At 36.0% G+C, this 27,357-nt stretch overlaps 1 protein-coding gene across 1 annotated transcript in view; it reads left to right on the forward strand.

Moving 5' to 3' along the window:
* The first annotated feature begins 3,491 nt into the window (after positions 1-3,491).
* CRISP1 (cysteine rich secretory protein 1) overlaps positions 3,492-27,357 on the forward strand; it is a 30,794-nt gene continuing 6,928 nt past the window's right edge. Inside the window, exons 1-6 of the mRNA XM_041747859.1 lie at positions 3,492-3,499; positions 4,460-4,506; positions 8,563-8,630; positions 15,051-15,179; positions 24,222-24,312; positions 25,432-25,586. Coding sequence (XP_041603793.1) covers positions 3,492-3,499; positions 4,460-4,506; positions 8,563-8,630; positions 15,051-15,179; positions 24,222-24,312; positions 25,432-25,586 — 498 coding nt within the window. The remainder of the gene's footprint in view (positions 3,500-4,459; positions 4,507-8,562; positions 8,631-15,050; positions 15,180-24,221; positions 24,313-25,431; positions 25,587-27,357) is intronic.

Here is a 27,357-nt window from a genome sequence, read left to right on the forward strand (position 1 = left end):
GATCTTGGTTTCTTCCTTCTCTGTGGTTATCTGTTTTATGTTTTCTAAGTAAATAATTGATTTTTTAAAGTTTTTCTTAAATGCATATATTTTCACAAACATCATGTGCTTACAAACACATTAGTCTTCATCTATCTCTTGAGAGTTTTCTGGGATAGTTCCAATTAAAAATATTCCATCATGTTGTTATATCATATGTTAGACCAATGTGTCTTGATTTTTTGTTTTAGAAAAAAAAAGTCATCGCAGATCATTTCTTACTATGCTAAGAAGCTTAAACAGAAAAAGAACAATGTATGAAAATAGGAGAGATGTGAACAGAAGCAGCCAACTGGCATCCATGCTTGGGGCTCACATGCAAATCAAGTTATTCTTTGCTTTCCAACACTTCCCAAATTCCTTTAAAACCATATTTGAAGCTGGTTAGCAACTCTATATGAAGACATCAGTGATATAAATATGGGCAGCATTGTGTTGGGTAGAGCAATGCCAGGAATTGACAGGACCAGCAGATAAAACCAAAGCAATTAAGTTTCCATAAACACTTGCTATTGAATCAACAGTCTTCTTTATAAACAACAGCACAGCAAGAAGTCAATGACAAATTATACATTTCCAATACATAAATCATCCTGGTTTGATGAAGCAACAGAATCCTTTTCAATTTTTCTTTTTAAGATGTGGGAGGAAAAAAAAGTTGCTCAGACATTTGTGAGCTTTACTTCAGAAGTCATGTGAAGTTTTCTGTCTGCAAAATGTTAAATCTCTCACCAACAGCAACAGAAATATTCCTATGAAACAGTGAGCAAGTTTTGAGTGATATTTAATCCCCTTTCCCATAGACCATTTTCCAGGTACTCATTATGAACTCTTTGATGAGACCAGAAAATTCTGTCTCCAGAGCCTCCAACTTCTGTTATTTTTTATTTCATATTTTCCACCTCAACACATAATACAAAATAGCATATGATTATACAGTTTTTACCTTATTTTGTTCCCTGTAGATATTCAACTGACCTTTCTCAGGAAGGATCCAAGGAAAACTTTATTATTAAATAACAATGTCTTCTTTCTTCCAGAGAACAAAGAAAAAATCTGCAATGGGGAAAAAGAGAGAAAAAGAAAAAGATGCTGGTTAGTCATGTAGATAGAGACTTCAACATAAAATGGCCACGCACTCATAAATACAGACGTTTCCCAAGTTTTTAGAATAATAAATCAAAATCACCTGATAATATTTAATTTTAGAGTGGCTTTTCTACTATCATAGCTGATTTCTGTTTGTGCCATTCTTCTTTGCTGTTAAGGTCCTATTTATTTATTGTCATCTTGCTCAAATAACATCTGGAGTATTTCATATTTTACTATTTAGTATGTAGTATAATATGATTTAGTATATCCAGATTTTTCAGTTAGTTGTTTCCACATAACTTCTGGACAAATTTCTGATACAATGCTCCCATATTACAGGCAGTTTTCCTATTGAACAAGAAGTTCCTGAGGAAAATAGATTATCTTTTCATTTCTAGAACCTCAAAGTGCCTGGCATTCATAATACATTTGCCATAAACACACTGACGGTACAGTATGCAGGGACTGGAGTGCAAACTTCATAGGATTGTGCAGTTTAAATTTGATTGTTCAATGTGTCTCTAATGTCTACAAGAAGGCACAGTTCCTAGTAATACCTCAATAAATATTTATTGAATGATTACATGTGCATGTAATAAAGCTGATAAATCGTTTCTCTTATCTGGGCCACGGGGCAACTTTCCCTTTCAGTGTTCTGGTTATCTGATTGCGGCTCCACTGAATCATGCAGTTAATCTTTGCAACTTGTTCAACATGTGGAAGTTTAAGACTGGTGAGGTCCATTGATGATGTGGTCTCTAGATCCTAAACTTGAAATGCATACACAATCATGACTTGCAATCTTCACAGTCTTTAGATTTGTTCTCATTACTATGCACTCATGTTCTTTTTCTGCTGTAAATTCCCGGATCTCTTATAAGCATTTTCTTTGCACTGACTTCCTCATAGAGCAAATCTTTCCTGCAGGGTATTGTTTAAAAGCAAGAGCACACCATATAGCCAAATATCTGGTTCTCATTCAGGACACTGAATTTTACACACTGTATGAACTTGGTAAGTTGTATACTGTCTTTAAGTGTCAGTTTACTTATTTGAAAAGTGAGGTTAATGACAAATGAGTATGTAATCACCTTGTCACAATGTAAAATAAGAGAGCATACATGGTCTTATTTTAACACAATCCATTAAATCTAAAAGTAAATGCTTGTTATTTCCATGCTTTTAGTAAAGGATTAATAAACTTACACATACATACAAAGGTAAGGTAATATTAGTAATTCAGATTATTCCCATAAATTTCTTGTAGTAGATTGAAGAAAGACTCTTTTTCATGTAGGGCCAATTACCATGTAGTTACACAGATCCTAATGTATCAAGGTAGGTCTCTTCTATTTCAGAAACTAAATGACACTGCTGCCAAAATAACCCGCCAGTCAAACTCAAACAAGCAATGACCCTCTGTCTCTCTTCTAAAGGTAGGCTGTTTTCAAATTTTACCTTGGGGAGCCACCAGGTATTTCATGAGTTGTCATAAATCAGGTAAGTGTATAAATGAATCTGTTTATGTATTCCATTGTATTACCTTGGTCCATGTCCATACTTGTGCCTCTAGTACTTGGTCTTAATTACTACAGTATTATAGTAAATCTTGATATCTTACAGTAGAAGTCTCCAACATTTTCATCAGTGTTGAATCACGTTTCTAGAAGAAAATAGTTTCATGACTCATGACTTTGGGATGATGGAAATTTCTTAAATAGGATCTCTCTTACTCTCTCTCTTTCTCCCATATGTGCACACACACACATGCACACACACACACACACACACACACATTAACCATAAAAAAAGAAAGACAAACCAGACATACTTAAATTAATATCTTTTGTTTAACAAAAGATACAATTAAGAGTTCAAAAAATAAGCCACACACTAACAAGATATTTGCAACACATACATTTGACAAATACTTCATATCAAAAACATATGTAGAATCCCTACAAATCAGTAAAAAAGACAATCTAATTATAATAACAGGCAACGGATTTGACAGAGACTTCACAAAAGATAATATATAAAAATTTATATCAAAGTGGCTAATAAACATATAAAGATGCATTCAATATCATTAGTAATTAGACAAATATAAATTAAAAACTACGATGAAATACTATTACAAAAACATAAGGGATAAATTAAAAAAAAAAGCTGAGAATACCAAGTATGGGTGAGGATGTAAAGTTGATAAAAGTATAAATTTCTAGAATTCCTTTGGAAAAGTATTTAATAATACCTACTAAAGGAAAACTCATGTATATCATTTAACCCAGTAATTTCACTCTTGGGTATATATCCCCCCCCAAAAAAAGTGAATAGTAATATGCACCAAAATCGGCAAAATGTTTATGTAAGTTTTATTCATAATAGATCTAAACTGAAAATGAATGAACCTTCCATTAACAATAGAATGGGTAAATAAATTGCATTGTCTACACACAGTAGGATACTGCACAACTATTAACAAAAATAAACATTGCATGCAACATGAGTGAATCTCCCAGGTATAATATTAAGGAGAAGGGGTTAAACACCAAAAATATATATATTCGACCTACATGAAATTTCAAATTGATAAAATTAACCCACAGTTACGGAACCAGAATGATTTTTACTCTTGGAACTTAACTGAGTAAAAAGGGGAATGAAGGATCCTCCTAGTTGCTTTGATTGTGGTTGCACAGGTATATACATATTCACAAATTTGTCAATTTGTACACTTAAAATTTAGGTACTTTACTAAATGAAATTTTTACCTTATTAATTTTTTTTAAATTGACAAATTCACAGAAGCAAAGAGGATAAAAAAATATTGATGTTGTATTCCTTATAGTTTATTCATATGACTTCTTTGGTTCTGACAATGAAGGGACTTCATGTAAATGCTTTCTGGGAAGGTCATGATCTAAAAGTAATATGTGAGAAGGCATTCCCAAGGGCATGTTAGAAGGCCATAATCCATTCTCCTCAGTCTTTCCTTCATTCTTGATCTTTCCTCTAAAAATTTGCAAATATCCACGTTCTAGTTATATATTAAGAAGAAATACAATCAGAAAACAGAAATATAAGGAAAACAAATTTAAATGATCAGTGTATCTAGTTTCTGGTATTATTATCTGAAAATATTTTAAGAGTTTTGGCTTAACATTGCCTACTGCATGTGAAATGATTGTGTTAAGTAGGTACTGATACTGAAGTCAGGGAGGTGATATATCTGCTGTTCCCGTAATACTTCTGTTCAGAAAAACTGCCCTTCCCTGAGTCTATGCATCTAAAATTCCTTGGTTAAAATTACCCGCTTGGTTCCTAGGTTTGCAGTCCTTCAAGCAATGGACAATCATTCAGACCGTTCTGGAGGTATAGCCCTGGTCCAGGCCATAGGACCAATCCTGTTATAATACTCTAGTGAATATGCCTCAGTCTTGATCCCCAAAACCTCTCACTCTGGATGCACTTACTTTTCCCACCCCTACAACCTCTACTTTACCTCTGAGACATGCTCTCCAATTCTAACCTCTCTGTCTACACCTTTGTACAAGATTACTTCTGCAGGATTCCCTGTTTGCCAAAATCTCTGCCTGTTGCCTGTGGTTTGACATCCCTTCAGCTTGACCCTCAAATTCTGTCTCTACAGACCCCAAATCTGTACTTCATAATAATTCTTGGCCAACAGAGTTACCTTCATAGTTACCTGCATTCAATCCTCATCCAAAAATGCTTCACATACTACTGATGCCCAAATGTAAACCTTTACCTTCATGTTTTGATTCAGTTGCTCCAAGTGTATGTCTGACTCTTAAACAAAGGTATCCTCCTCCTTTCCTTGTAGCCTCTGTTCTCTGAGGAGTTTTTGGTTGAGTGTGCACATTTTACCTATTCATAAACCTCAAGCCAAAACTTGGACTCAAAGACCTGAGGGTTCTGTTTTAGCACTTACCCTCTGGCTTAGTCCCCTGAATTTTGAGTTTGCTTTTGTTTGCCCTTACCTCTGCTAAGCGAAATCAGTCAGATGAAGAAGGACAAATACTTCATGATTTCACTTTTACACAAAATCTAAAAACCAAAACAAACAAACAAAACCTAGAGTTGTAGATATAGAAAACAGATTGATAGTGGCCAAAGGGGAGGTCGTGAGGGGTGAGTGGGGATGGTGAAATGGGTGAAGGAGATTCAGAAGTACAAATTTCTAGTTGTGAAATGAACAAGTCTTAGGGAGTAAAGCATAGGGAATATAGTTAACATTGTGTTAACTTTGTAAGATGAATTTTTGTAGTGACAAAAAGTCATCTTTTTATACTGTATACAGATGTATACATTTTATACTGTATACAGTATCATCATCATTTTATACTGTATACAGATGTCAAATCACTATGTTGTATACCTGAAACTGATATAATATTGCATGTCAATTATATATCAATAAGAAAATGAAGGATGTTTTACACAGCCACCAAGGAAACTATAGCTAGTAATTAATAAATTATATGCTACTGAAATAAAAAGTCAGAGTTCCTTGGAGGAGCTAAAAATGCTAAGGTAACTAATTTCCATCGACACTAATTTTCCTATAATTATTCTCAAGAGTCCTGATAGTTATCTTGTGATTGCTTTCAATTCTTGCTTAGGATACAGATCCTGGCATTAAATCATCCCTACACAGGATTGTATCAAATTCCTTATGCATCTTATACCATTAAATAATGATTTTTTAATTTGTTTATCACAAAAGAAAGATAATACATTTGTATATAAAATATCTTGGGTGTAATTATATATTTACAATAACGTGGGCAGTACTGTATGTTTTCAAAGACCTATCATAATTAATTAGAATCCGCTTATAAAATATGATATACTTTTAAACTTGGATTATGAAGCCCATTAAGCAGATTGCAGCATTATGAAAAAAAAAATTAAACTCTAAAGAGCTGATTGTTTTATACAGTCCTGATATGCCATCTGTATTTCCAGCATATTAGATTTCATTCTAAGCAAAAGGAAATTGATTTTCAGAGAATTTGTGTTATTTGCCAGCATCATAAATAATAGGAGATCCTAGGATAAAACTGTAGTATTTTAGCTCCAGGACCAGTATAAGTTTTATTATATTGCACTATAGTGAATTATTAGATTGTGTGTGTGTGTGTGTGTCTGAATTAGCCAGTTATTTCAACTGTGCAAAACTAATTTATTAAATATCTATTAAACACTATTATGTATCAGGTACACTTAGAAATAAAATTAGATTTATGTCATCCTTAAAAAAACTCTAAAAATTTCAGTTGATTTCAAATTTGGAGTGCAAATCCTGTGATTATTCTTAAAAAAAAATCCTAAAAATGGCTTGATATTTGTTTTAAAATATGCATAAGGTATAATAACAATGAAGTACAGTATAATAATTGAAATTCTGGGAAAAATAGGATACAATATTTTATATAAATTATTTTCTATGTGTAAATCTAAGTACTAAATTTGTACATAAGGAAAAAAAATACTTGAAAGATAAAATCTAAAATTGTTAATGCCAATTGTTCGATTGGTGTGAAACAAGTAACTTTTTTTTAGTTCTTGAACCTAAACCTTTTATAACAGCTTTTTTGAGGTATAATTAAGGTACATGTTAGTGTATACTCAAGAAAAAATTATAACTATTAAGACAATGAGAATATACACACCATCACCTCATATTTCCCCTCAGAAAACACAACAGAAGTTATAGACAGCTTCATCATGGGGATCAATTTGAATAATAACACTTAAGTGTGGGTGGGGTATAAATATTAATGTGTACGTGAAATATATATCAATCTATATTGCAGAAGCTCCTTTTAAATTTTCTTTCAGTTAATTCAGAGGGAAAAATGTCTGTTTTACTGGATGTTTTGAGGATTAAGTAAAAGAATGGAATTCATATTTCATGATTTATGTTGCTATATTACTATGAATCTAAAGGTTTTGAGGGTATATGACATTTTAGAAGGAGAAAGTGAAGAAGGGAAAGAAAGAGTTGAAAAAAAAGAGTGATAAAGAAGAGACTGTTTGCATGTTCATGTTTCCTGAAAGAATTGATTTATAGAATCCCCCTCTTTGGCAGTGGGCAGGAGAAGCTTGAGGACAACAGCAAATCACATCATGTGTATTATTCTGCACAAGTCATTCCATCTGTTTTTTTTGTTTTGTTTTGTTTTGTTTTTTAGTTTTTCCCTAAAATATGAACTAAACTATTGGCTTTTAATGCTTTCCACTCAGCAGGATGAATTCAGAATAAGCTTGGCAGATTGCTAAAAGAAGGTGCTAACCAAATTTAATAACCTATACTAAGTAAATTTAATAACCTATAGACAGAAACCTTATCAAACAGAAATAAAGGAGAGGGTATATTAGCTCTAATTTTCCTGTCTCACGATGACAACCATGCTTAGCAGAGTGATCATATATACAGAATATCTCTAAGTCATGTATATAAGTTACTAAGACTATGATCACATCTCTTCTCTATAGGCAATAGAGAACTCAAATATAATCTTGTTCTGTTTTTATATTAGTTTCATATTGTGACTGTAACAAATTACTATAAACGTAGTGTCTTAAAACAACACAAATTTATTATCTTAGAGTTCTGGAGGTCAAAAGTCCAAATGGGTCTCACCAGGTAGGCTAAAATCAAGATTCAACAAGGAAGCACCAGAGAAGAATTCATTTCCTTGCCTTTTTCTACTTCCAGAGATTGCTCACATTCTTTGACTCATGTTCCCTTCTTCTGTCTTCAAAGGCAGCAATGATGGGTCCAGTCTTTCTCAGGATTCATCACTGACATTAATTCCCTCTTCTAAATTTAAGTACCCTATAAGCTCACATGGATATTCCAAGATAATCTCTCTACTTTATTTGTTTTTAAATATTTATTTATTTTAGAGAGAGAAAGAGAACATGTATGTATGCAGTCATGCAAACAAGTTGGGAGAGGGAGAGAGAGAATCTTAAGCAAACTTCCCACTGACCATGGAACCCAAAGTAGGGTTCTATCTCAGGACCCTGAGATCATGACCTGAACTGAAATCAATAGTCAGACACTTAACCAACTGAGCCCCCCTGGCACCCCAACCTCCCTACTTTAAAGTCAGCTGATTAGCAATTTGAATTCCATCTGCTACCTTAATTCTCTTTGTCCTATAATGCAACATATTCAAAGGTTCTGGGCATTAAGACATGAAATCTATCCTTCCCACCACAGTTCTGTCTTCCTCTTTTGCTTCCACTGACTAACATATTCAATTTTGTCTTGATCCTGAAGATTTCTTTTTGCAGGAAATGCAAATACACCACACAAGTGGTTTGGAAAAAAGGCTTATTATAAAACACAATCCCAGAAGTTGACAATAATCTAAATTTATGTTTTCTTTTCAGGGGTGACAATGAAATACTTCTTGTATTTGGCTGCTGCAGCTGGCGTCCTGCCTATTTTGATTATAAGAGTATGTGAGGATTGTATGTTTCAAAACTACTTTCCAGAAAAGGATAAGAGCTATCCCTGTAGAACTCATTTTGTTACAGACACTGTTGTGAGGACACTTGGCCCATTATTCACCTCGGTCTCACCATAGGCCATGTTGAGCAAGTACTATTCTTAATTTCCCATTGCAGAGAAAAGAGCCAAAACACAGGGAGGGAAAGTAATTGGCCAATGTCAGATAACTGGGAAGTAGAAGAACATGAAAGTTAACCTAACCAGTTTGGCTTCTTGGGCTCATGCCAATTTCATTATAGCTCCTCTGGATGATTCAAAAAGCTGAGAATGTAGAACAGGAATAACTTCTTTATAATGTACCGTGCATTCCTCATGACTAAATGGGAAAAATACTGTTGTGGGTTTTTTGTTTTGTTTTGTTTTTCACCCAGAAAAGCAAGTATTCCATAAATATCTCAATTGTACTATCTGATTTGTGACTATAACAAAAATTTATCACATCAAAATTAAATATAAAATGAAAGTGTGAATAGCAAGAAGAGAAGTGTGAGGAACTGTAAGCCATGGAATCAATATATGAAGCCTGCCCCTCACTACTTATTAAAGACAAGAACTTCACCAATCACAAAATAAAAACAAAACACTCAATGGTGTAAAGAATAAGTCCTTAATATTTTTGGTCACCCAATGATATGTACCTCTAAATAGCCTCAATGACACAAATACTACATTTTTTCAGAATACCCAAAATATTTTTATGATGAATTGAAGTCAATAGCTTTGGTACAAAAAATGAGTGATTTTTATGTTTTCATGTACTAGATAGGAGTCAAAAATGGGAGGCATTTACCTTTATAAATTAAAATCTATATACATTTAATTTTATAAATTAAAATATACATACATCAGACTATTGGGGTATTGATTTGGAGTACAGACTATTGGGGTACTCACCTCTCCCCCAAAGAACCTGGTAGAACTCTTATCCAATAACCAATAATACTCAAATAGAGTGGAAGTACAGTCTTAATGAGTTCTCCTTCCTCCCCTTTGGCTCTATTCCCATTTTACTCCCCCAGAGTGTGTTTGTTGGGGGGGGGGGGTGTCTTCACACTTCACAGTAAGGAAAAGCTAACCTGAAGTATAGACACTATCAGAGAGAAAGAAGAAAGTGAGAAAGCAACTTTTGCCTTTCAGGCCTAATCAGTACTTGGCTGGTGTATGTCACTTAGCCCACATTCGAAGAGACAGCCTGGTATCTGGCATCACTTGGTAGAGCAAGCTGAAAAAGTATACTAATGAAGAGAACAGCCTTGAGCAAATATTCCAAGGCAGAATAGAAACTGGCACATTACAATGATTAAAAGAAAATCACTGAGACTAAAGAAAAGTAGGGGAGCATGTCTTCAATAGGGGCTGAGGGGTCAGCAGAGTTTTCAGAGGCCTTGTAAAAAAATAGTTTTTCTTTCTAAGAAATTATTGAAAGACTTTTAAAAGGAAAGGGACTCCATCATTTCAGTATTTTGAAATGTTTACTCTGGTGGATGACTGGATAATAAATTGTGAAAGATTGGATAGGGGAGTAGGAAGGAAGGTATAGAGGTGATAGGGTGTATTTGAAGGCTAGAAGGCCAGTAGGAGGCCAGGCTATAGCTAGTCAGTCCAGGTGAAGAACAAGAAGTCTGAGAGATAAGAGAAAAATTAGAAGAATGTGTTGTCCCTTAAATGGAAAGACTATTTCTACACTGGGAGCTTAGGCATGGGAGTTAGCAGCCAACAGATCAAATAGAATGAAACATTAAAAAAATATTGAATTTATAAATTAAACTTGTTAGTGACCTTAATAGGAGTTATTTCAAAGCAAAGTATCTCAGCTTCAGAACTACTGACACTTTGTTATGGAATAATTCTTTTATTAATAATAATTCTCAGGGAGTCTTTCCTGAGCCTTTTAAGGATGTTTAGCAAAATCACTGGCCTCTATCAACAAGACGGTGGAGTACTCATCCTAATTCAGTCATGACAACCAGAAATTTCTCTAGACATTGCTTATTGCATGGGAGAAGGAAGAAGTTACTTAAGGAGGAGGTATACCATTCCTGGTATAGAACGTTGGTTTTAGTGGAACACATAGGGGAAGGATGAATGTAGACAATATTACTTAGAGGGTGGGAATTTAAAGACAGTCAGTACTTGCAAATTTTTCAGGAATTTTGGTAGGGAAGGAAAGTAGAAAGTCCATGATGCAATAGGGAAGTGAGATAAATGAAGAGTTTTGTTTGTTTAAGTTACACGCAACATTATCATGAATAAATGCCAACAGAAAGGATAAAAAAAAATGGTTGGAAAGATAATGAGTAATAGGAGATTAATTATAATGTAAAAATAATGAGTAATGTGAGATTTGGGGAAATGTGGAAGAGAATGGAGTAAATAACATTGGAGAGAAATAGCTTTTTTGTTTGTTTGTTTGTTTTGTTTTTTTAAGATTCCATTTATCCATTCATAGAGACAGAGAGAGGCAAAGACCCAGGCAGAGGGAGAAGCAGGCATCATACAGAGAGCCCGATGTGGGACTCGTTCTGGGGCCCCCAGGATCACGCCCTGGGCTGCAGGCGGCGCTAAACCACTGCGCCACCGGGGCTGCCCGAGAGAAATAGTTTCTGAAAGAATGATCTGCTTTTAATTTTTTTGAGGAACTGTCCTACTATTTTCCATTATGGCATATTTTCCATTATGTCTTTTTTTTTTTTTGAGAACCACATTGATTTTATCTCCCCTATTGTATGACAGTTTAATTATTGCAGGCAGATTTAGTTAGAATTTGCTTTACTACTTTCTAGACCCCCCCCCCCAAAAAAAAAAACCTTTCTAGACCAAGAGTTGGCAAACCACAGCCAGTGAACCCGCCAAAGAATCCAGATCCTTCACCAAACAACCAGAGATTGATTTGCTTACATGAGTTTTTACCAATTCTTTCCTTGGTGAAGAGGAAATACATGTTACTTTATATTTTCTGGATATGATTATGGTTTTATCAGTCTTTATGTTGCACTTATTCTCCATCCTAACACTATGTTAAGCTTTTATTTAGAGTGACTCATTTAATCCTCATATAAACCCAACTTGGTAAAGGGCTTCTGAAGACCTTAAATTTGATGAAATTTGCTTTTCAAGAGAAAAGAGTTATTTGTTTTGCTGTTTTGTTTTTTTGGTTTTTTGCTGATAGGTTATATAGGTTCCTTTTATATTTTGGATATTAACTCCTTATCAAATATATAGCTTGAAATATTTTTCCCATTCATTAAGTTGCCTTTTTATCTTTCTGATTCTTTCCTTTGCTGTGCATAAGCTTTTTAGTTTGATACAATCCTACTTGTTTATTTTTTTCTTTTATTGTCTGTGCTTGCTAAGATAAATGTCAAGGAACTTTTTCCTTATTTTTTCTTCTAAGAGTTTTATGGTTAAGAGTTATTTGTTTTGCTCTTTTGTTTTTTTGGTTTTTTGCTGATAGGTTATATAGGTTCCTTTTATATTTTGGATATTAACTCCTTATCAAATATGTAGCTTGAAATATTTTTCCTACTACAATCCTACTTGTTTATTTTTTTCTTTTATTGTCTGTGCTTGCTAAGATAAATGTCAAGGAACTTTTTCCTTATTTTTTCTTCTAAGAGTTTTATGGTTTCAGGTCTTACATTTAAGTCTTTAATCCACTTCAAGTTAATTTTAATGTGTGGTGTGACATAAGAATCTAATTTCAAGCCTTTGCATGTGGAAATCCAGTTTTAAATTTGCCAAGAGGGTAAATATTATATTAAATGCTTTTACAACATACACAAGATAATAATAATTAATTGTAAAGAGGGCAGGAGGAAACTTTGAGAGATATTGATATGTTTATCTTTTGCTTGTCTTGATGGTGGTGATAGATTCATAAGTGTATACTTACCCAAACTCATTGAATTGTTTACATTAAACATGTATCGCTTTCACATGTTAATTATACCTCAATAAAATGATTTAAAAAAAAAAAAACAAGAAAGTATGATCTGTTCAGTAGTACCACAAGAGATAAGGAGGAAAGAATGAGAACAGATAGAAACCGATAGGTAGACCGGCCAAGAGAAGTTGAAACAGTTGCCCTCAGATAGCATCTCTTTACTGAGGAAAGGAGGAAATACCAGAATCTATTGAGAGAGGTTAATGTAATTGGGGTTGAGTGCACAAGTTTTGCAATAACACTGTGAAGACAAAGTGAGTTAACCAGATAAATTAGTAGAATTGATGAGCAAAATTCAGGGACAGTTTAAGATTAGACATCAGGATTTGGGATGATATGCCAATATCTGGCATTTTGTGGGATATTCATCTGCCAATGTTTATCTTATTCTGTGCAGGCAGGGAAATTTTTGATCCCTTCCAAAGTGGGAGTGTTCTTAAATGACGATGAGCAGAAAAGTATTCATTATTTTAGCAAGAAAGTTGTTGAAATAAGAGAACATGAATAGAAAAGAAAGAAAAGACAATATTGAAAATAGAGAAAATGAAGAATGAACTAGAATGCTATATTATGTTGAAAATACAGTGATGACTTTAGCTATCTGGAAAGCAGGAAATCATGATCAGATAGGGAAAAGTTTGACCCGGTAATTTGGCATTTGGAGTGATTATGAGATGTAGATTGTGACCATCATGGTGGAGACTAAAGAGACCTGGGGGAGAGGTTTAAGAGAGGAAGAATTCAAAGGCCTGAGATATGAGATGGCTGGAATCATCCATGTGAATGCTGAAATCCCTTGAGTTAACTACCAAAATGGAAGTAGACAAGATGAATTTGTTTCAGGAGACCCAATTTCAATGAATAAGAAGAAGTGACAGGAAAATGTTAGGGGAATAAATGTTCAGGTATGAGATGGTAGAGGAATATGTTGTGAGTTTCCCTGGAGCAGAGTTCAGAGGAGCAACGAAAGTAATAATCTGGAAATGATAAAGGGATTCTTGTGGTTCCCCACTTCTCCTCTAGTCTAGACCAGAGCTTCTTGCAGTAGGGAACAAAATAGTACCACATGAGTATGCTTTTGAGGAAATAATATCCACAAGAGACAGTCTCTAGAGGGATCTTCTGGATTCCATATTTATGTTTTTTCCCCACTCCTATTTTATGTTGGTATAAAATAAATGACAATAACTACTATAATTAAGCAAGGTTGGTACTGGATCCTATCCATTCAGAAATTACTAATAACCCTATGGTACTTGACGAATAGATACTACTCAAATTATACTACATATGTTTTGCTACTTTTTAAACAAAAGTAATGAAGTGCATGTGATATAACACACACACACACACACACACACACACACACACACAAGAAGCTGCTCTTTATAGCAATTAATACTAACCTAAAATATTAAGGCTGTTTAGTTTTCTTCTTAGTTGCAAGATAAAGGGTAAACAAATTAAAATAATAGTCATAAATTCTGGATTGTAGCTGATCTGAATTCTATTTTATACTTATACATATGTATGCAAATGTGAATGTTTTTTCATATGCAATAAGACAAAAAGGTAGAATCTGAGTTGAAGACATTGGAGGCTTTGTACTCAATAATGAATATCTTAAGTTAGACACATCCTTTAACCACTTTTCTCTTTTTTTTAATTTTATTTATTTATTCATGAGAAACAGAGAGAGAGAGACGCAGAGACACAGGCAGGCTCTATGCAGGGAGCCTGATGTGGGACTCGATTTCAGGACTCCACGATCACACCCTGGGCCAAAGACAGGCACTAAACCGCTGAGCCACCCAGGGATCCCCCAGTAGCCACTTTTCAAGTGCAAGTGATTTATCTAGGAAGCAAAGAGAACATCTGCAGGAAATGGGGTGGGATAGGAGCCAAGAAAAGGAGTTAGTCAGTAAAGGTGTGATATCAAGATACCTTCCACTGTGGTTTATATTGCTTGATAAAAAGTCCTTTAAGATGGCCCAAAGTACCAATTACAAATTTGAAAAACCCTAATCACATAATATCCGGTACTTATATAATGTCAGATGACATTCAGAAACTCACAAGACAGGACACTGGGTGGCTCAGTGGTTGAGCATCTGTTTTCAGCTCAAGGCGTGATCTCCCTTAGGAGCCTGCTTCTCCCTCTGCCTATGTTTCTGCCTCATACTGTGTGTCTCTCATAAATAAATAAATAAACTCTTAAAACAAAACAAAAAAAGAAACCCACAAGACTAGCACTAGAGAAATGGAAACTAATCCTTTGAGCAATTGTAAATTTTTAAATGCTAAATATTATTGTCTATTCTAAACTATAAAAAAACTATAAATTCATATTGATATTGGCCTATAAGTAATGTACATGAGGAATTACACATAAAAGAAGTAAGACTAATAATTTTCTGATCACAGGCAAAACTAGCTTCAGTTCCATATAATACACTCCTCACTGAATTGGCAACTGTCCAAGAAGAAATCCTGACTGTACATAACACCCTCAGGAGAGGAGTAGTTCCATCAGCCAGCAACATGCTGAAGATGGTAAGATTAATTCAACAGCAACAACAATGTTAATAATCGCAATAGTATTTACTTACTTGTTATTAAGTTCTATTCACTTTCAGTATATTAAAAGCTTGATCTTCCCAAACAAACCTATGACTTAGCAGCAGAAGAAATGGAGACACAGAGGTGGTAAGTAACTCTCCCCAAATCACATAGTTGTTAAATGACAGAGCAACAATTCCAATTCAGGCAGTCCAACTGCATTTATAATTTACCCCAGGACAGTGCTTCTCAAACTTGAGCATACTAAGAATTACTTGAAGAATTTGTAAAGCACATTCCCCTGGGCCCCACTTTCTGAGATCCTGATTTGGAAAGTCTGGGGTGGAGACCACTAGAAACTCCCAATTGAAGCTGCTGCTGCTGCCAGTATTGTCAGCATAGCAAGCCTTAAGTTAGAGAGGCAATTCATAACTGTCTTCATTGGGCAGCATCCCAGAGGCTAGGCACTCATCTGAGAATCAGTGTCCTGATTCTAAGTCAGGTGGTGCTGTGGATAAACCAATATTGACAAACATATTTCCCAATTCCCCTGCAGCCTATAAAAAGAGAGAATTATCTTTCAAATATAAACCTGGTGTGTTAGCAGACGAAGTGCAATAAAACAACAAATTTAGGAAAGTCTCAAGAGTACTATGTGATACACTGCATATATATTATCTCCCAGAAGAATCTCTCAGGCTTTTGGGCAACCTTATCCTAGTCCCTTTAACCTTGGACTGGCCTAGAAATAACACTGGCTCTGGAGAGTGATTCCCAGGGATAGCTTCCTCATGTAAATGATGAAGAGTGGGAAGCAAGTGAATAAAAAAAATTATTTTGAAATTTATCTCTTGGTGATCTTAAAATAGAAAAGGTTTTTGAAACAAAACAATATAAGTCAGTAGCTATCACAGGCCTTCTTGCACTGTGAGTGTTGGTACCTGATGTATGTATTGCACTTACAGTTGACAGGTGCTCTTTTAGAATCCCCAGCAGTGCAATTGCTGGGTCATAGGGTAGCTCTATTTTTAACTCTTTGAGGAACCTCCACACAGTTTTCCAGAGTGGCTGCACCAGTTCACATTCCCACCAACAGTGCAAGAGGGTTCCCCCTTTCTCCACATCCTCTCCAACATTTGTGTTTCCTGTCTTGTTAATGTTCACCATTCTCACTAGTGGCTAGATATCTCATTGTGGTTTTGATTTGTATTTCCCTGATGGCAAATGATGTGGAGCATTTTCTCATGTGCTTGTTGGCCGTGTCTATGTCTTCCTCTGTGAAATTTCTGTTCATGTCTTTGGCCCATTTCATGATTGGATTTTTTGTTTCTTCGGTGTTGAGTTTAATACATTCTTTATAGATCTTGGATACTAGCCCTCCATCTGATATGTCATTTGAAAATATCTTTTCCAATTCTGTAGGTTGTCTTTTAGTTTTGTTGACTGTTTCTTTTGCTGTACTGAAGCTTTTGATCTTGATTAAGTTCCAATAATTCATTTTTGCTCCTGTTTCCCTTGCCTTCATAGATGTATCTTGCAAGATGTTGCTGTGGCCAAGATCAAAAAGGGTGTTGCCTGTGTTCTCCTCTAAGATTTTGATGGAATCTTGTCTCACATTTAGATCTTTCCCCTTTTTTGAGTTTATCTTTGTGTCTGGTGTAAGAAAATAGTCTAGTTTCATTCTTCTGCATGTGGCTGTCCAATTTCCCCAGCACCATTTATTGAAGAGACTGTCCTTTTTCCAGTGGATAGTCTTCTCTGCTTTGTCGAATAATAGTTGACCATAGAGTTGAGGGCCCATTTCTGGATTCTCTATTCTGTTTTTGTGCCAGTACCACACTGTTTTGATGACCAAAGCTTTGTAGTAAAACTTGAAATCCAGCATGGTGATGCTCCCGGCTCTGGTTTTCTTCAATATTCCCCTGGCTATTCAGGATCTTTTCTGATTCCACACAAATCTTAAGATGATTTTTCCAACTCTCTGAAGAAAGTCCATGGTATTTTGATAGGGATTGCATTAAATGTATAAATTGCCTTGGGTAGCACTGACATTTTCACAATATTAATTCTTCCAGTCCATGAACATGGAATGTTTTTGCATCTCTTTGTGTCTTCTTCAAATTCTTTCAGAAGTGTTCTGTAGTTTTGGGAGTATAGATCCTTTACCTCTCTGGTTAGGTTTATTCCTAGGTATCTTATGCTTTTGGGTGCAATTGTAAATGGGATTGACTCCTTAACTTCTCTTTCTTCAGTCTCAGTGTATAGAAATGCCACTGATTTCTGGGCATTGATTTTGTATCTTGCCACCACTGCTGAATTGCTGTATGAGTTCTAGCAATCTTGGGGTGGAGTCTTTTGGGGTTTCTATGTACAGTATCATGTCATCTGCAAAGAGGGAGAGTTTGACTTCTTCTTTGCCAACTTGAATGCCTTTTATTTCTTTTTGTTGCCTGATTGCTGAAGCTAGGACTTCTAGCACTATGTTGAATAGCAGTGGTGAGAGTGGACATCCCTGTCGTGTTCCTGATCTTAGGGGAAAGGCTCCCATTGTTTCCCCATTGAGAATGATATTTGCTGTGGGCTTTTCATAGATGGTTTTTAAGATGCTGAGGAATGTTCCCTCTATCCCTACACTCTAAAGAGTTTTGATCAGGAATGAATGCTGTATTTTGTCAAATGCTTTCTCTGCATCTATTGAGAGGATCCTATGGTTCTTGTTTTTTCTCTTGTTGATACGATCTATCACGTTGATTGTTTTATGAATGTTGAACAGCCTTGCATCATGGGGATAAGCCCCACCCACTTGGTCATGGTGAATAATCTTCTTAATGTATTGTTGGGTCCTATTGGCCAGGATCTTGTTTAGATTTTTGCATCTATGTTCATCAGGGATATTGGTCAGCAATTACTCCTTTTTGGTGGGGTCTTTGTCTGGTTTTGGAATTAAGGTGATACTGACATCATAAAATGAGTTTGGAAGTACTCCGTCCCTTTCTATTTTGGAACAGCTTTAGTAGAATATGTATTGTTTCTTCTTTAAACGTTTGATAGAATTCCCCTGGGAAGCCATCTGGCCCTGGACTTTTGTGTATTGGGAGGTTTTTGATGACTGCTTCAATTTCCTCCCTGGTTATTGGCCTGTTCAGGTTTTCTCTTTATTCCTATTCCAGTTTTGGTAGTTTGTAGTTTTCCAGAAATGTATCAATTTCTTCTAGATTGACTAATTTATAGGCATATAGCTGTTCATAATATGTTTTTAAAATCATTTGTATTTCCTTGGTATTGGTATGATCTCTCCTTTTTCATTCTTGATTTTATTAATTAGAGTCTTTTCTCTTTTGTTTTTAATAAGGCTGGCTAATGGTTTATCTATCTTATTAATTCTTTCAAAGAACCAACTCCTGGTTTAGTTGATCTGTTCTACAGTTCTTCTGGTTTCTATTTCATTGAGTTCTGCTCGAATCTTTATTAACTCTCTTCTTGTTTGGTGTAGGTTTTATTTGCTTTTCTTTCTCCAGTTCCTTTAGGTGTGTGGTTAACTTGTGTATGTGAGTTTCTAATTTTTTGAAGTTTTGAATGATGCTTGTATTGTGATGTATTTCCCTCTTAGGACTGCTTTTGCTGTATCCCAAAGATTTTGAATGGTTGTATCTTCATTCTCATCAGTTTCCATGAATCATTTTAATTCTTCTCTAATTTCTGGATTGACCCTTTCATCTTTTAGCAGGATGCTCTTTACCCTCCACATGTTTGAGTTTCTTCCAAATTTCTTCATGTGATTGAGTTCAAGTTTCAAAGCATTGTGGTCTGAAAATATGCAGGGGACAATCCCAGTCTGTTGGTACTGGTTGAGACCTGATTTGTGACCCAGTATGTGGTCTATTCTGGAGGAAGTTCCATGTGCACTTGAGAAGAATGTGTATTCAGTTGAATTTGGAGGTAAAGTTCCGTAAAAATCTGTGAAATCCATCTGGTCCAGTGTTTTATTTAAAGCCCTTGTTTCTTTGGTAATGTTGTGCTTAGAAGATCTGTCATTTGCAGAAAGCACCATGTTGAAGTCTCCCAGTATTAGTGTATTATTATCCAACTAAGTCTTTACTTTGGTATTAATTAATTGATATACTTGGAGCTTCCACATTAGGGGCATAAATATTTATTATTGTTAGGTCCTCTTGTTGGATAGATCCTTAAAGTATGATATGGTGTACCTCTTCATCTCTTACTACAGTCTTTGAGATAAACTTTAATTTTTCTGATATGAGGAAGGCTACCCCTGCTTTCTTTTGTGGACCATTTGAATGGTAAATGGTTCTCCAACCTTTCGTTTTCAGGCTGGAGGTGTCCTTAGGTCTAAAATGAGTTTCTTATAGACAGGAAATAGATGGGTCTTGCTTTTTTATCCACTCTGAAACCCTGTGCCTTTTTATGGAATCGTTTAGCCCCTTCATGTTCAGATTTACTATTGAAAGATATGAAATTAGGGTCACCATAATACCTATTCAGTCCTTGTTTTTGTAGATTATTTCTTTGGGTTTCTTTTATAGGGTCCCCCTTAATATTTCTTGCAGACATGGTTTGGTGGTCACGTATTCTTTCAGTTTCTGTCTATACTGCAAGCTGTTTATCCCTCCTTCTATTCTGAATGAGAGCCTTGCTGGATAAACTATTCTTGGCTGCATGTTCTTCTCATTTAGGACCCTGAATATATCCTGCCAACACTTTCTGGCCTGCCAGGTCTCTGTGGAGAGGTCTGCTGTTAATCTAATATTTCTCCCCATATAAGTTATGGATCCCTTGTCTCTTGCTGTTTTAAGGATCTTCTCTTTATCTTTGGAATTTGCAAGTTTCACTATTAAATGTTGACATGTTGAACAGTTTTTATTGATTGTAGGTGGGTACCTCTCTATTTCCTGGATTTGAACCTGTTTCCCTCCCCAAATTAGGGAAGTTCTCAGCTATGATTTGTTCAAATATGTTTTCTGGCCCTCTGTCCCTCCTGCTGCTCTCTGGAACCCCAATTATATGTAGATTTTTTCCTTCTCAAGCTGTCATTTATTTCCCTTAACCTTTCCTCATGGTCTTTTGTTTTTCTTTTTTCCTCAGCTTCCTTCCTTGCCATCAACTTGTCTTCTATGTCACTCACTCTTTCTTCCTTCTCACTAACCCTCATCATTAGGACCTCCAGTTTGGATTGCATCTTGTTTAATTGACTTTTAATTTTGGCCTCATTAGCTCTAAATTCTGCAGTCATGAAGTTTCTTGATTCCTTTATGCTTTTTTCCAGAGCCACCAGTTGCTTTATAATTGTGCTTCTGAATTGGCTTTCTGACATCAAATTGTAATCGAAATTCTGTAACTCTGTGGCAGAGAGTACTGCTTCTGATTCTTTTGTGGTGAATTTTTCTTTCTAGTCATTTTGCTCAGTGTAGAGTGGCTGTATGAGTGGGCTGAATTAAGAGTATCAACCACAACCTATGTAAATTTTACCCTAGATGATTTTGACAAGGTCAGAGACCAGAAATTGAAAAACAAAGATCAGAATGAAATAAAACACAAAGACCACTAAAGTGAATAACAAATTTTACAACAAAGTAGTAAAAAATAAAAGGCCAAGAATCCTAAAGAAGAAGAAAAAAGAAAAAATAAGAAAAGAAAAAGATAAAAGGAAAAAGAAGAAGAAAAAAAATGGGAGGCACTGGGAGATGTTGGTGGTGACAAAGTTGTAGTGGAGGGGAATGTAGTTTACCTGTGGGGTCTTATAGGGTGATCCTCTTGGTTCTGAGTGTATTAACTTCTGTATGTTAGAAGATGCTCAGGTGCAAATTTATATAAACTGGAAATACTTGTAGAAAGCCCCAACATTGACCACCAAAACCTAAATGAGATAAAAGAGGGGGACAGAATGGGACTGAGGAATCTTACAGAATGAACCAGCACCGTATACCACTTGGTTCTGGGTGGATACTGGTCATGTTTTAGAAGATATTAACTTCCACCAGTGTAGAACAAAATGAGGCAGAGAAAACAAAAAAACACAAAACAAAACAACAACAAAAACATATCTTGTATGTCTCACAAAATTAAGTTGGGTATATTGAAGGACTCTAGAAGTGGAAAATATATCTAGGACCTGTAATCGTAGAAATATGAAAGTCAAAAAGGAAGAATCTTCAAAATGAAAAGCTGGTAAAATATTGTAGTAAGGTGGGAAAAGAAAAAGAAAGGAAATTTATAGTCTGAAATAAAAAGGAGTTGTACTGGAAAAGGAAGAAAAAATAGGAGGGGTACCCTCTAGTTCGATATACTGTAAATCCCTCGACCTCCCCTGGAGCTTTCCAGCGCTGCTGGGTCCAGAACTTGCTCTTCCCCTGTCCTTCCAGCTGGTCTTCTGGGGGAGGGGCTGCTGTGCTGACTCTCAGGTGTGTGTACCTGAGGGAGCTGCCCCTCCCCCCACTGGGTGCCAGGCTCAGTGGGAGCTGGTTACCCCGTGAGACCCCTGTTCCCTGGTGCCCCCACCCCCAGGGCACAGGGTGACACCAGGAGGAACAACCCCATGGCGGCGGCCAGCCCTCCAGCCCTGGAGTCAGCTCCCACAGTAACCACCGCAGCTCCGAGTCCGCAGGGGCCTGGATGCTCCGGGGTGGGGGCGCTGACCTGCACAGCTCGGGGATGCCCGTGGCAGGAGTGTCCTCACCGTCCTGTGTCCTCCGCACCTCCGCCTGTCCCGGGGGACCACAAGATCCTGGGCTGTGTCCCCAGCGCCCTGGGTCCGGGGCCTGTGCCACTGGCATTGCTCCCAGGGCCGCGGCTCCTGAAGGCAGCAGGGCGCAGCCCCCTCCACCCGGAGCCCTCCCGACCCCCGGCTTCTCCCCGAGGCCCCGCCCGGCGCTCCAGCCCTTTACCCTGTTCGCCCGGGGTGTGGGGCGCTGCCCCTGGGGCACCTCCTCTGTTAGTGACCCTGGAAGACTGGGGGCCCCACCGCCCTCCTGCGGTCCTGCCCGGGTTCCTCGCTGAGCCTTTCCCTCTGGGAAGAGTCCGGTGCTGATTGTTAAAGTTCCCGCTCCCGGGGCGGGCTCTCCTGTTCCGGGCTGTCCTGTCCCAGGGGCATTTAGATCTTTCATCCATTTTGAGTTTATCTTTGTGTCTAGTGTAAGAGAATTGTCCAGGTTCATTCCTCTGCATGTGGCTGTCCAATTTCCCAGCACCATTTATTGAAGACTGTCCTTTTTCCAGTGGATAGTCTTTCCTGCTTTGTCAAATATTAGTTGACCATAAAGTTGAGGGTCCACTTCTGGATTCTTTATTCTGTTCCATTGATCTATGTGTCTGTTTTTGTGCCAGTACCACACTGTTTTGATGACCACAGCTTTGTAGTAAAACTTGAAATCCAGCATGGTGATGCCCCTGGCTCTGGTTTTCTTTTTCGATATTCCCCTAGCTATTCAGGGTCTTTTCTGATTCCACCAAAATCTTAAGATTTTGTTCCAACTCTGAAGAAAGTCCATGGTATTTTTATAGGGATTGCATTAAATGTGTAAATTGCCTGGGTAGCATTGACATTTTCACAATATTAATTCTTTCAGTCCATGAACATGGAATGTTTTTGCATCTCTTTGTGTCTTCCTCAATTTCTTTCAGAAGTGTTCTGTAGTTTTTGGGGTATAGATCCTTTACCTCTCTGGTTAGGTTTATTCCTAGGTATCTTATGCTTTTGGGTGCAATTATAAATGGGATTGATTCCTTAATTTCACTTTCTTCAGTTTCATTGTTAGTGTATAGAAATGCCACTGATTTCTGGGCATTGATTTTATATCCTGCCACATTGCTGAATTGCTGTATAAGTTCTAGCAATCTTGGGGTGGAGTCTTTTGGGTTTTCTATGTACAGTATCATGTCATCTACAAAGAGGGAGAGTTTGACTTCTCCTTCGCCAATTTGAATGCCTTTTCTTTTTGTTGCCTGATTGCTGAGGCTAGGACTCTAGTACTATGTGTAAAAAAAAAAAAAAAAAAGTCTAATCCAAACTTATTCTAAAGAGTAAATAAATGATTTGTGTCAAAGTCTGTAGTGAAAAAACAAAATCTACAACTTTTATTGGTGATGTGTTGTATGCAGATAATGGGACAGTCTTTTAAGTGGATGTACACAATGTGTAGATTATAAAGTGTTAGGGAGAACATTTGTCAGTCCCAAAACTAGTGAGAAACACTTTCTGCCTTTCAACTTACTTGGAGATACACCTGACAAAATGCTTCAACTCAGCACAATTGACACACATTAAGAGTTAAGAGTACATATTATGAAGACAGAATAACCTAGATTCTCATTCTTCTGGGAGTTCTTATTGGTTGTGTTATCCTGAGAAATAATACAACATCTCTCTGCCTCAGTTTCCCCATTTGCAAATGGAGATAATAATAGTACTTCCCTTGTAGAGTTGCTGTGAGTCAAAATAAGAAAAATATACATACAGAATTGGTAACAGATGTTGGCATATGGTTTGAGCTACTATTTATTATTATTACTTATAATTTTATATGGAGATATGTGACACAATACATAGCCATTGTCTATTTATTGAGCATATAGTATAAGATTTGTCATATCACAGTTGCATTTCATGAATTATTACATTAAAACTTTAGAACAAACTATTAGGCATGAATGATAGGTTACATTTCAAAAATAAGAAGAAATTCAAAAAGATTAAATAAAACTACTAATAAATAATGGAATGGATTTCCAACCCTGATCTGTTTTACTAAAAGCATTTACTTAAACTCTTTCACACTTCTGAGAATGTATATATGAATGTTATTATCAGATTTTGATTTTGATTTTGTAAATTCAAAGGTCAACATAGTGAGTTAAAGGTTTTATCTTCCCCTTCCAATCAGGACATTTAATATTATTATTTAAATTGTTAGCTTATAAAATAGAGGATATTGCTAGCCATGGATTTTTAGAAAGAACAAACTAGAATACTGTAATGAAAATGTTAAGACCAAGTGCTTCTATTTTACTCTTCCACTGTAGAATTGGAGTGAAGAAGCTGCACAAAATGCCAGAGTGTTGTCAAAGCAGTGTGAATTAAGAGAGAGCAGCTCACTTCAGAGGCGAATTACAAGTAGGTATATGTCTACATGACTCACCTCCATACTCAAAAGTCCTTAAGGAATATTAAGTAACCTGGCAAGGGTAAGTTAAGTCATTCAGTCTATGACATGGCCCCATAAATAGCAGTGGATTGTGGCCCACTGAGCTCCTTTCTTGTTAATTTTTAAATTTGGGTATTCAAGTTTCAAATTCCAGATTCTGATTGTCAGAAACAAGAATCAAAGCTCTCAATATTACAGAATAGTTGAGTAATACAATGATAACTGGTGGACAACTGGATGACTAGAAGCTTTCCACTCTACATAGTTATTTCAGCTACACACAATATCACCCTAGGGTTATCTTTGGCTCTAAAATACTAATACAGTTGAAAGGTGAGTTCTATTCAACTCTACTGAGCTGTACATGAGAACAAAGGTGATCAAAAATGTGTCCATCTCATGGTATATATGTATTAGGTGGATCACTGTTAGTTTCCAGTAAAGCTATTAGTACCTCCTACACAAGGAGACATTATTAACGCTTATGAGATCTTTATTACAAAATATTTTTAAAATATTAATGAAACTTCCATATTTACAGGTTATTGGACATCTTTGCCCAATGTTGTTGACCCATGAATAAGCAGTGTGAATTTTTCCTGCCCCAGAGAAAGGTAGATCATTCCTGAATACCATTTTTTATCAAGTACCCACATCACAAGTGGATGGCTAAATGAACAAATGTTTATTTCAAGGTCTTTGCATAATGAATACTTCTGTGTAGCTGTTTTCAAGTCACGGGTCCTGTTACAACCCATAGGCTACTTGGATGGGTTTCATCCTCCTCAACAGCTTGGAAGTGGCAGACACTGAAATGTTGACCTGACTTCCAAGTTTGCACATCATCTCTTGCTGTCAACTTCTTACCAAATTTAAGTATCACAAATTCACTCATCAATGAGAAAGATGAATGCCAGCAGAGACACAGCTGAGTTTGCTTTCTTTTATAAGACATTGCTTAAAAAAAAAAAACAAGACATTGATTGGATGACCAACGAAATATTTGTAAAATGAAAATGAACAAAATATCCTTGTAATATATTTCCAAGTTTCTTCGAGTATGATCCAGACTTTTTTCTCCCTTTCAGATACGTTTTGTGGAGAAAACATGCATATGACAACTTATCCTATCTCATGGTCAAATGTAATTAAAATCTGGTACAATGAATCTAAATATTTCAAGTATGGGGAATGGACACCAATGGACAGTGACATTGAGCATTATACTCAGCATTATACTCAGGTAACTTGCATACTTGCAAATATACACATTGTTTAAGTGGCTATAAGTATGCATGGGAAATAGGTGGCTGAGAAAATCATTCTACCCACTTAACACAAACTTACACTTGACCCACTGAGTTTCTTTCATAATTTGGAACACAAGAAAATGTGATTCCCTCAATAGATGACTTGGAAAAGCTGCTTAACTGTTTAGTCTTTTTTATAAATTTGGACTTTGGGGAATTAACGAAATCATAAAACATCAATGTCACTTATAAATTGCATTTAAATCTTTGTAAAGAATGAAAACAATAGTACCTTATAATACAGAGAATCCTCTATATTTTTTATTATTGTGATAAGATTATATGTATATATGCATAAAACATATACACAAATTATTTTAATGTACATATCTATCACTATATAACATAATTATTTATATGTGCATATATGAATATACTTTATAAAATTTGCCATTTTAATCATTTTAAAATTATGTAGCATTAATGTTCAGTAGCACTAACTACATTCAAATTGTTATGCAGCAATCACCACCACATATCTTCAGATCTTTTCACCTTCCCAAACTAAAACTCTCTACCCATTAGACAAGGACTTCTCATCCACCCCACTGCTCTGGCAATCATCATTCTATTGTCTGTGTCTATGAATTTGATTATTCTAGATACTTCATATAACTGGAATCATACAATTTTTGTCCTTCTGTGTCTGCCTTATTTCACTTAGCATTATATCCTCATTTGATGTTCATCCATGTTTCACATATGTCAAAATTTTATTCCTTTTTAAGGCTGAGTAGTATTCCACTGTATATGTATGCCACTTGTTTACCTATTCATCCACTGATGGATATTTAGGTTGTTTCCACCTTTTGACTATTGATAATAATGCTGTTATGAACATTGGTGTGCAAATGTCTGTTCAAATCCTGCTTTCAATTTTATGAGTATATACCAGAAGTAGAATTGCTAGATCATATGGTAATTTTGTTTAATTATTTGATGAATGGGCATACTGTCTTTCACAACAACTGTATTATTTAACATCTCCAACAGCAATGAAATTTCTGATTTCTTCACATCCATGCTGTATTGGTCTGCTTGGACTTCCATAATAGAATACCACAGGCTGGGTGGATCAAACAACAGAAATTTATTTTCTCACAGTTCTGGAGCCTGGAAGTCTGTGAACTTCTGCAGCATAGTTTTGTGTTTTTCTCTTCCTGTCTTCTTTTCACTATGTCCTTTCATGAAACTTTATTTCCTTTCCTCTGTGCATGCTGGCAGAGAGAGAGAAAGAGTGAGAGCATGAGTGCCAACACTCTGGTGCCTTTCCTTGTAAGGACAAGAATCCTATCATATCATGGTCCCACTCTTATGATTTCGTTTAACTTGAATTACTTCCATAGAGGTTCCATCTCCAATTAGAGTTGCTGGTTTGTATCAAGTTGTTTGGATTTTTGTTGTTGAGTTGTAAAAGGTCTTTATATATTCTAGGTATCTATGCTTTAGCAGGCATATGATTTGCAAACATTAATTCCTAGTACATAGACTGCATATTCACTCTAATTATGGTATCCTATGAAGCAGAAAGGTTTTAAATTTTGATAAAGTCCAATTTATCAATGCATTTTTGTCTTTTCTGTCTACTTTTGGCATCATATGCAAGAAATCACTGCCAAATTCAATATCATGAAGTGTTTTCCTTATGTTTACTTCTAAGAGTTTTTTATGGTTTCAGCTCTTACACTTAGGTGTTTGATCCAT

The sequence above is a fragment of the Vulpes lagopus genome, chromosome 1, assembly GCF_018345385.1.
Source record: "Vulpes lagopus strain Blue_001 chromosome 1, ASM1834538v1, whole genome shotgun sequence".
Taxonomy (NCBI): domain Eukaryota; kingdom Metazoa; phylum Chordata; class Mammalia; order Carnivora; family Canidae; genus Vulpes; species Vulpes lagopus.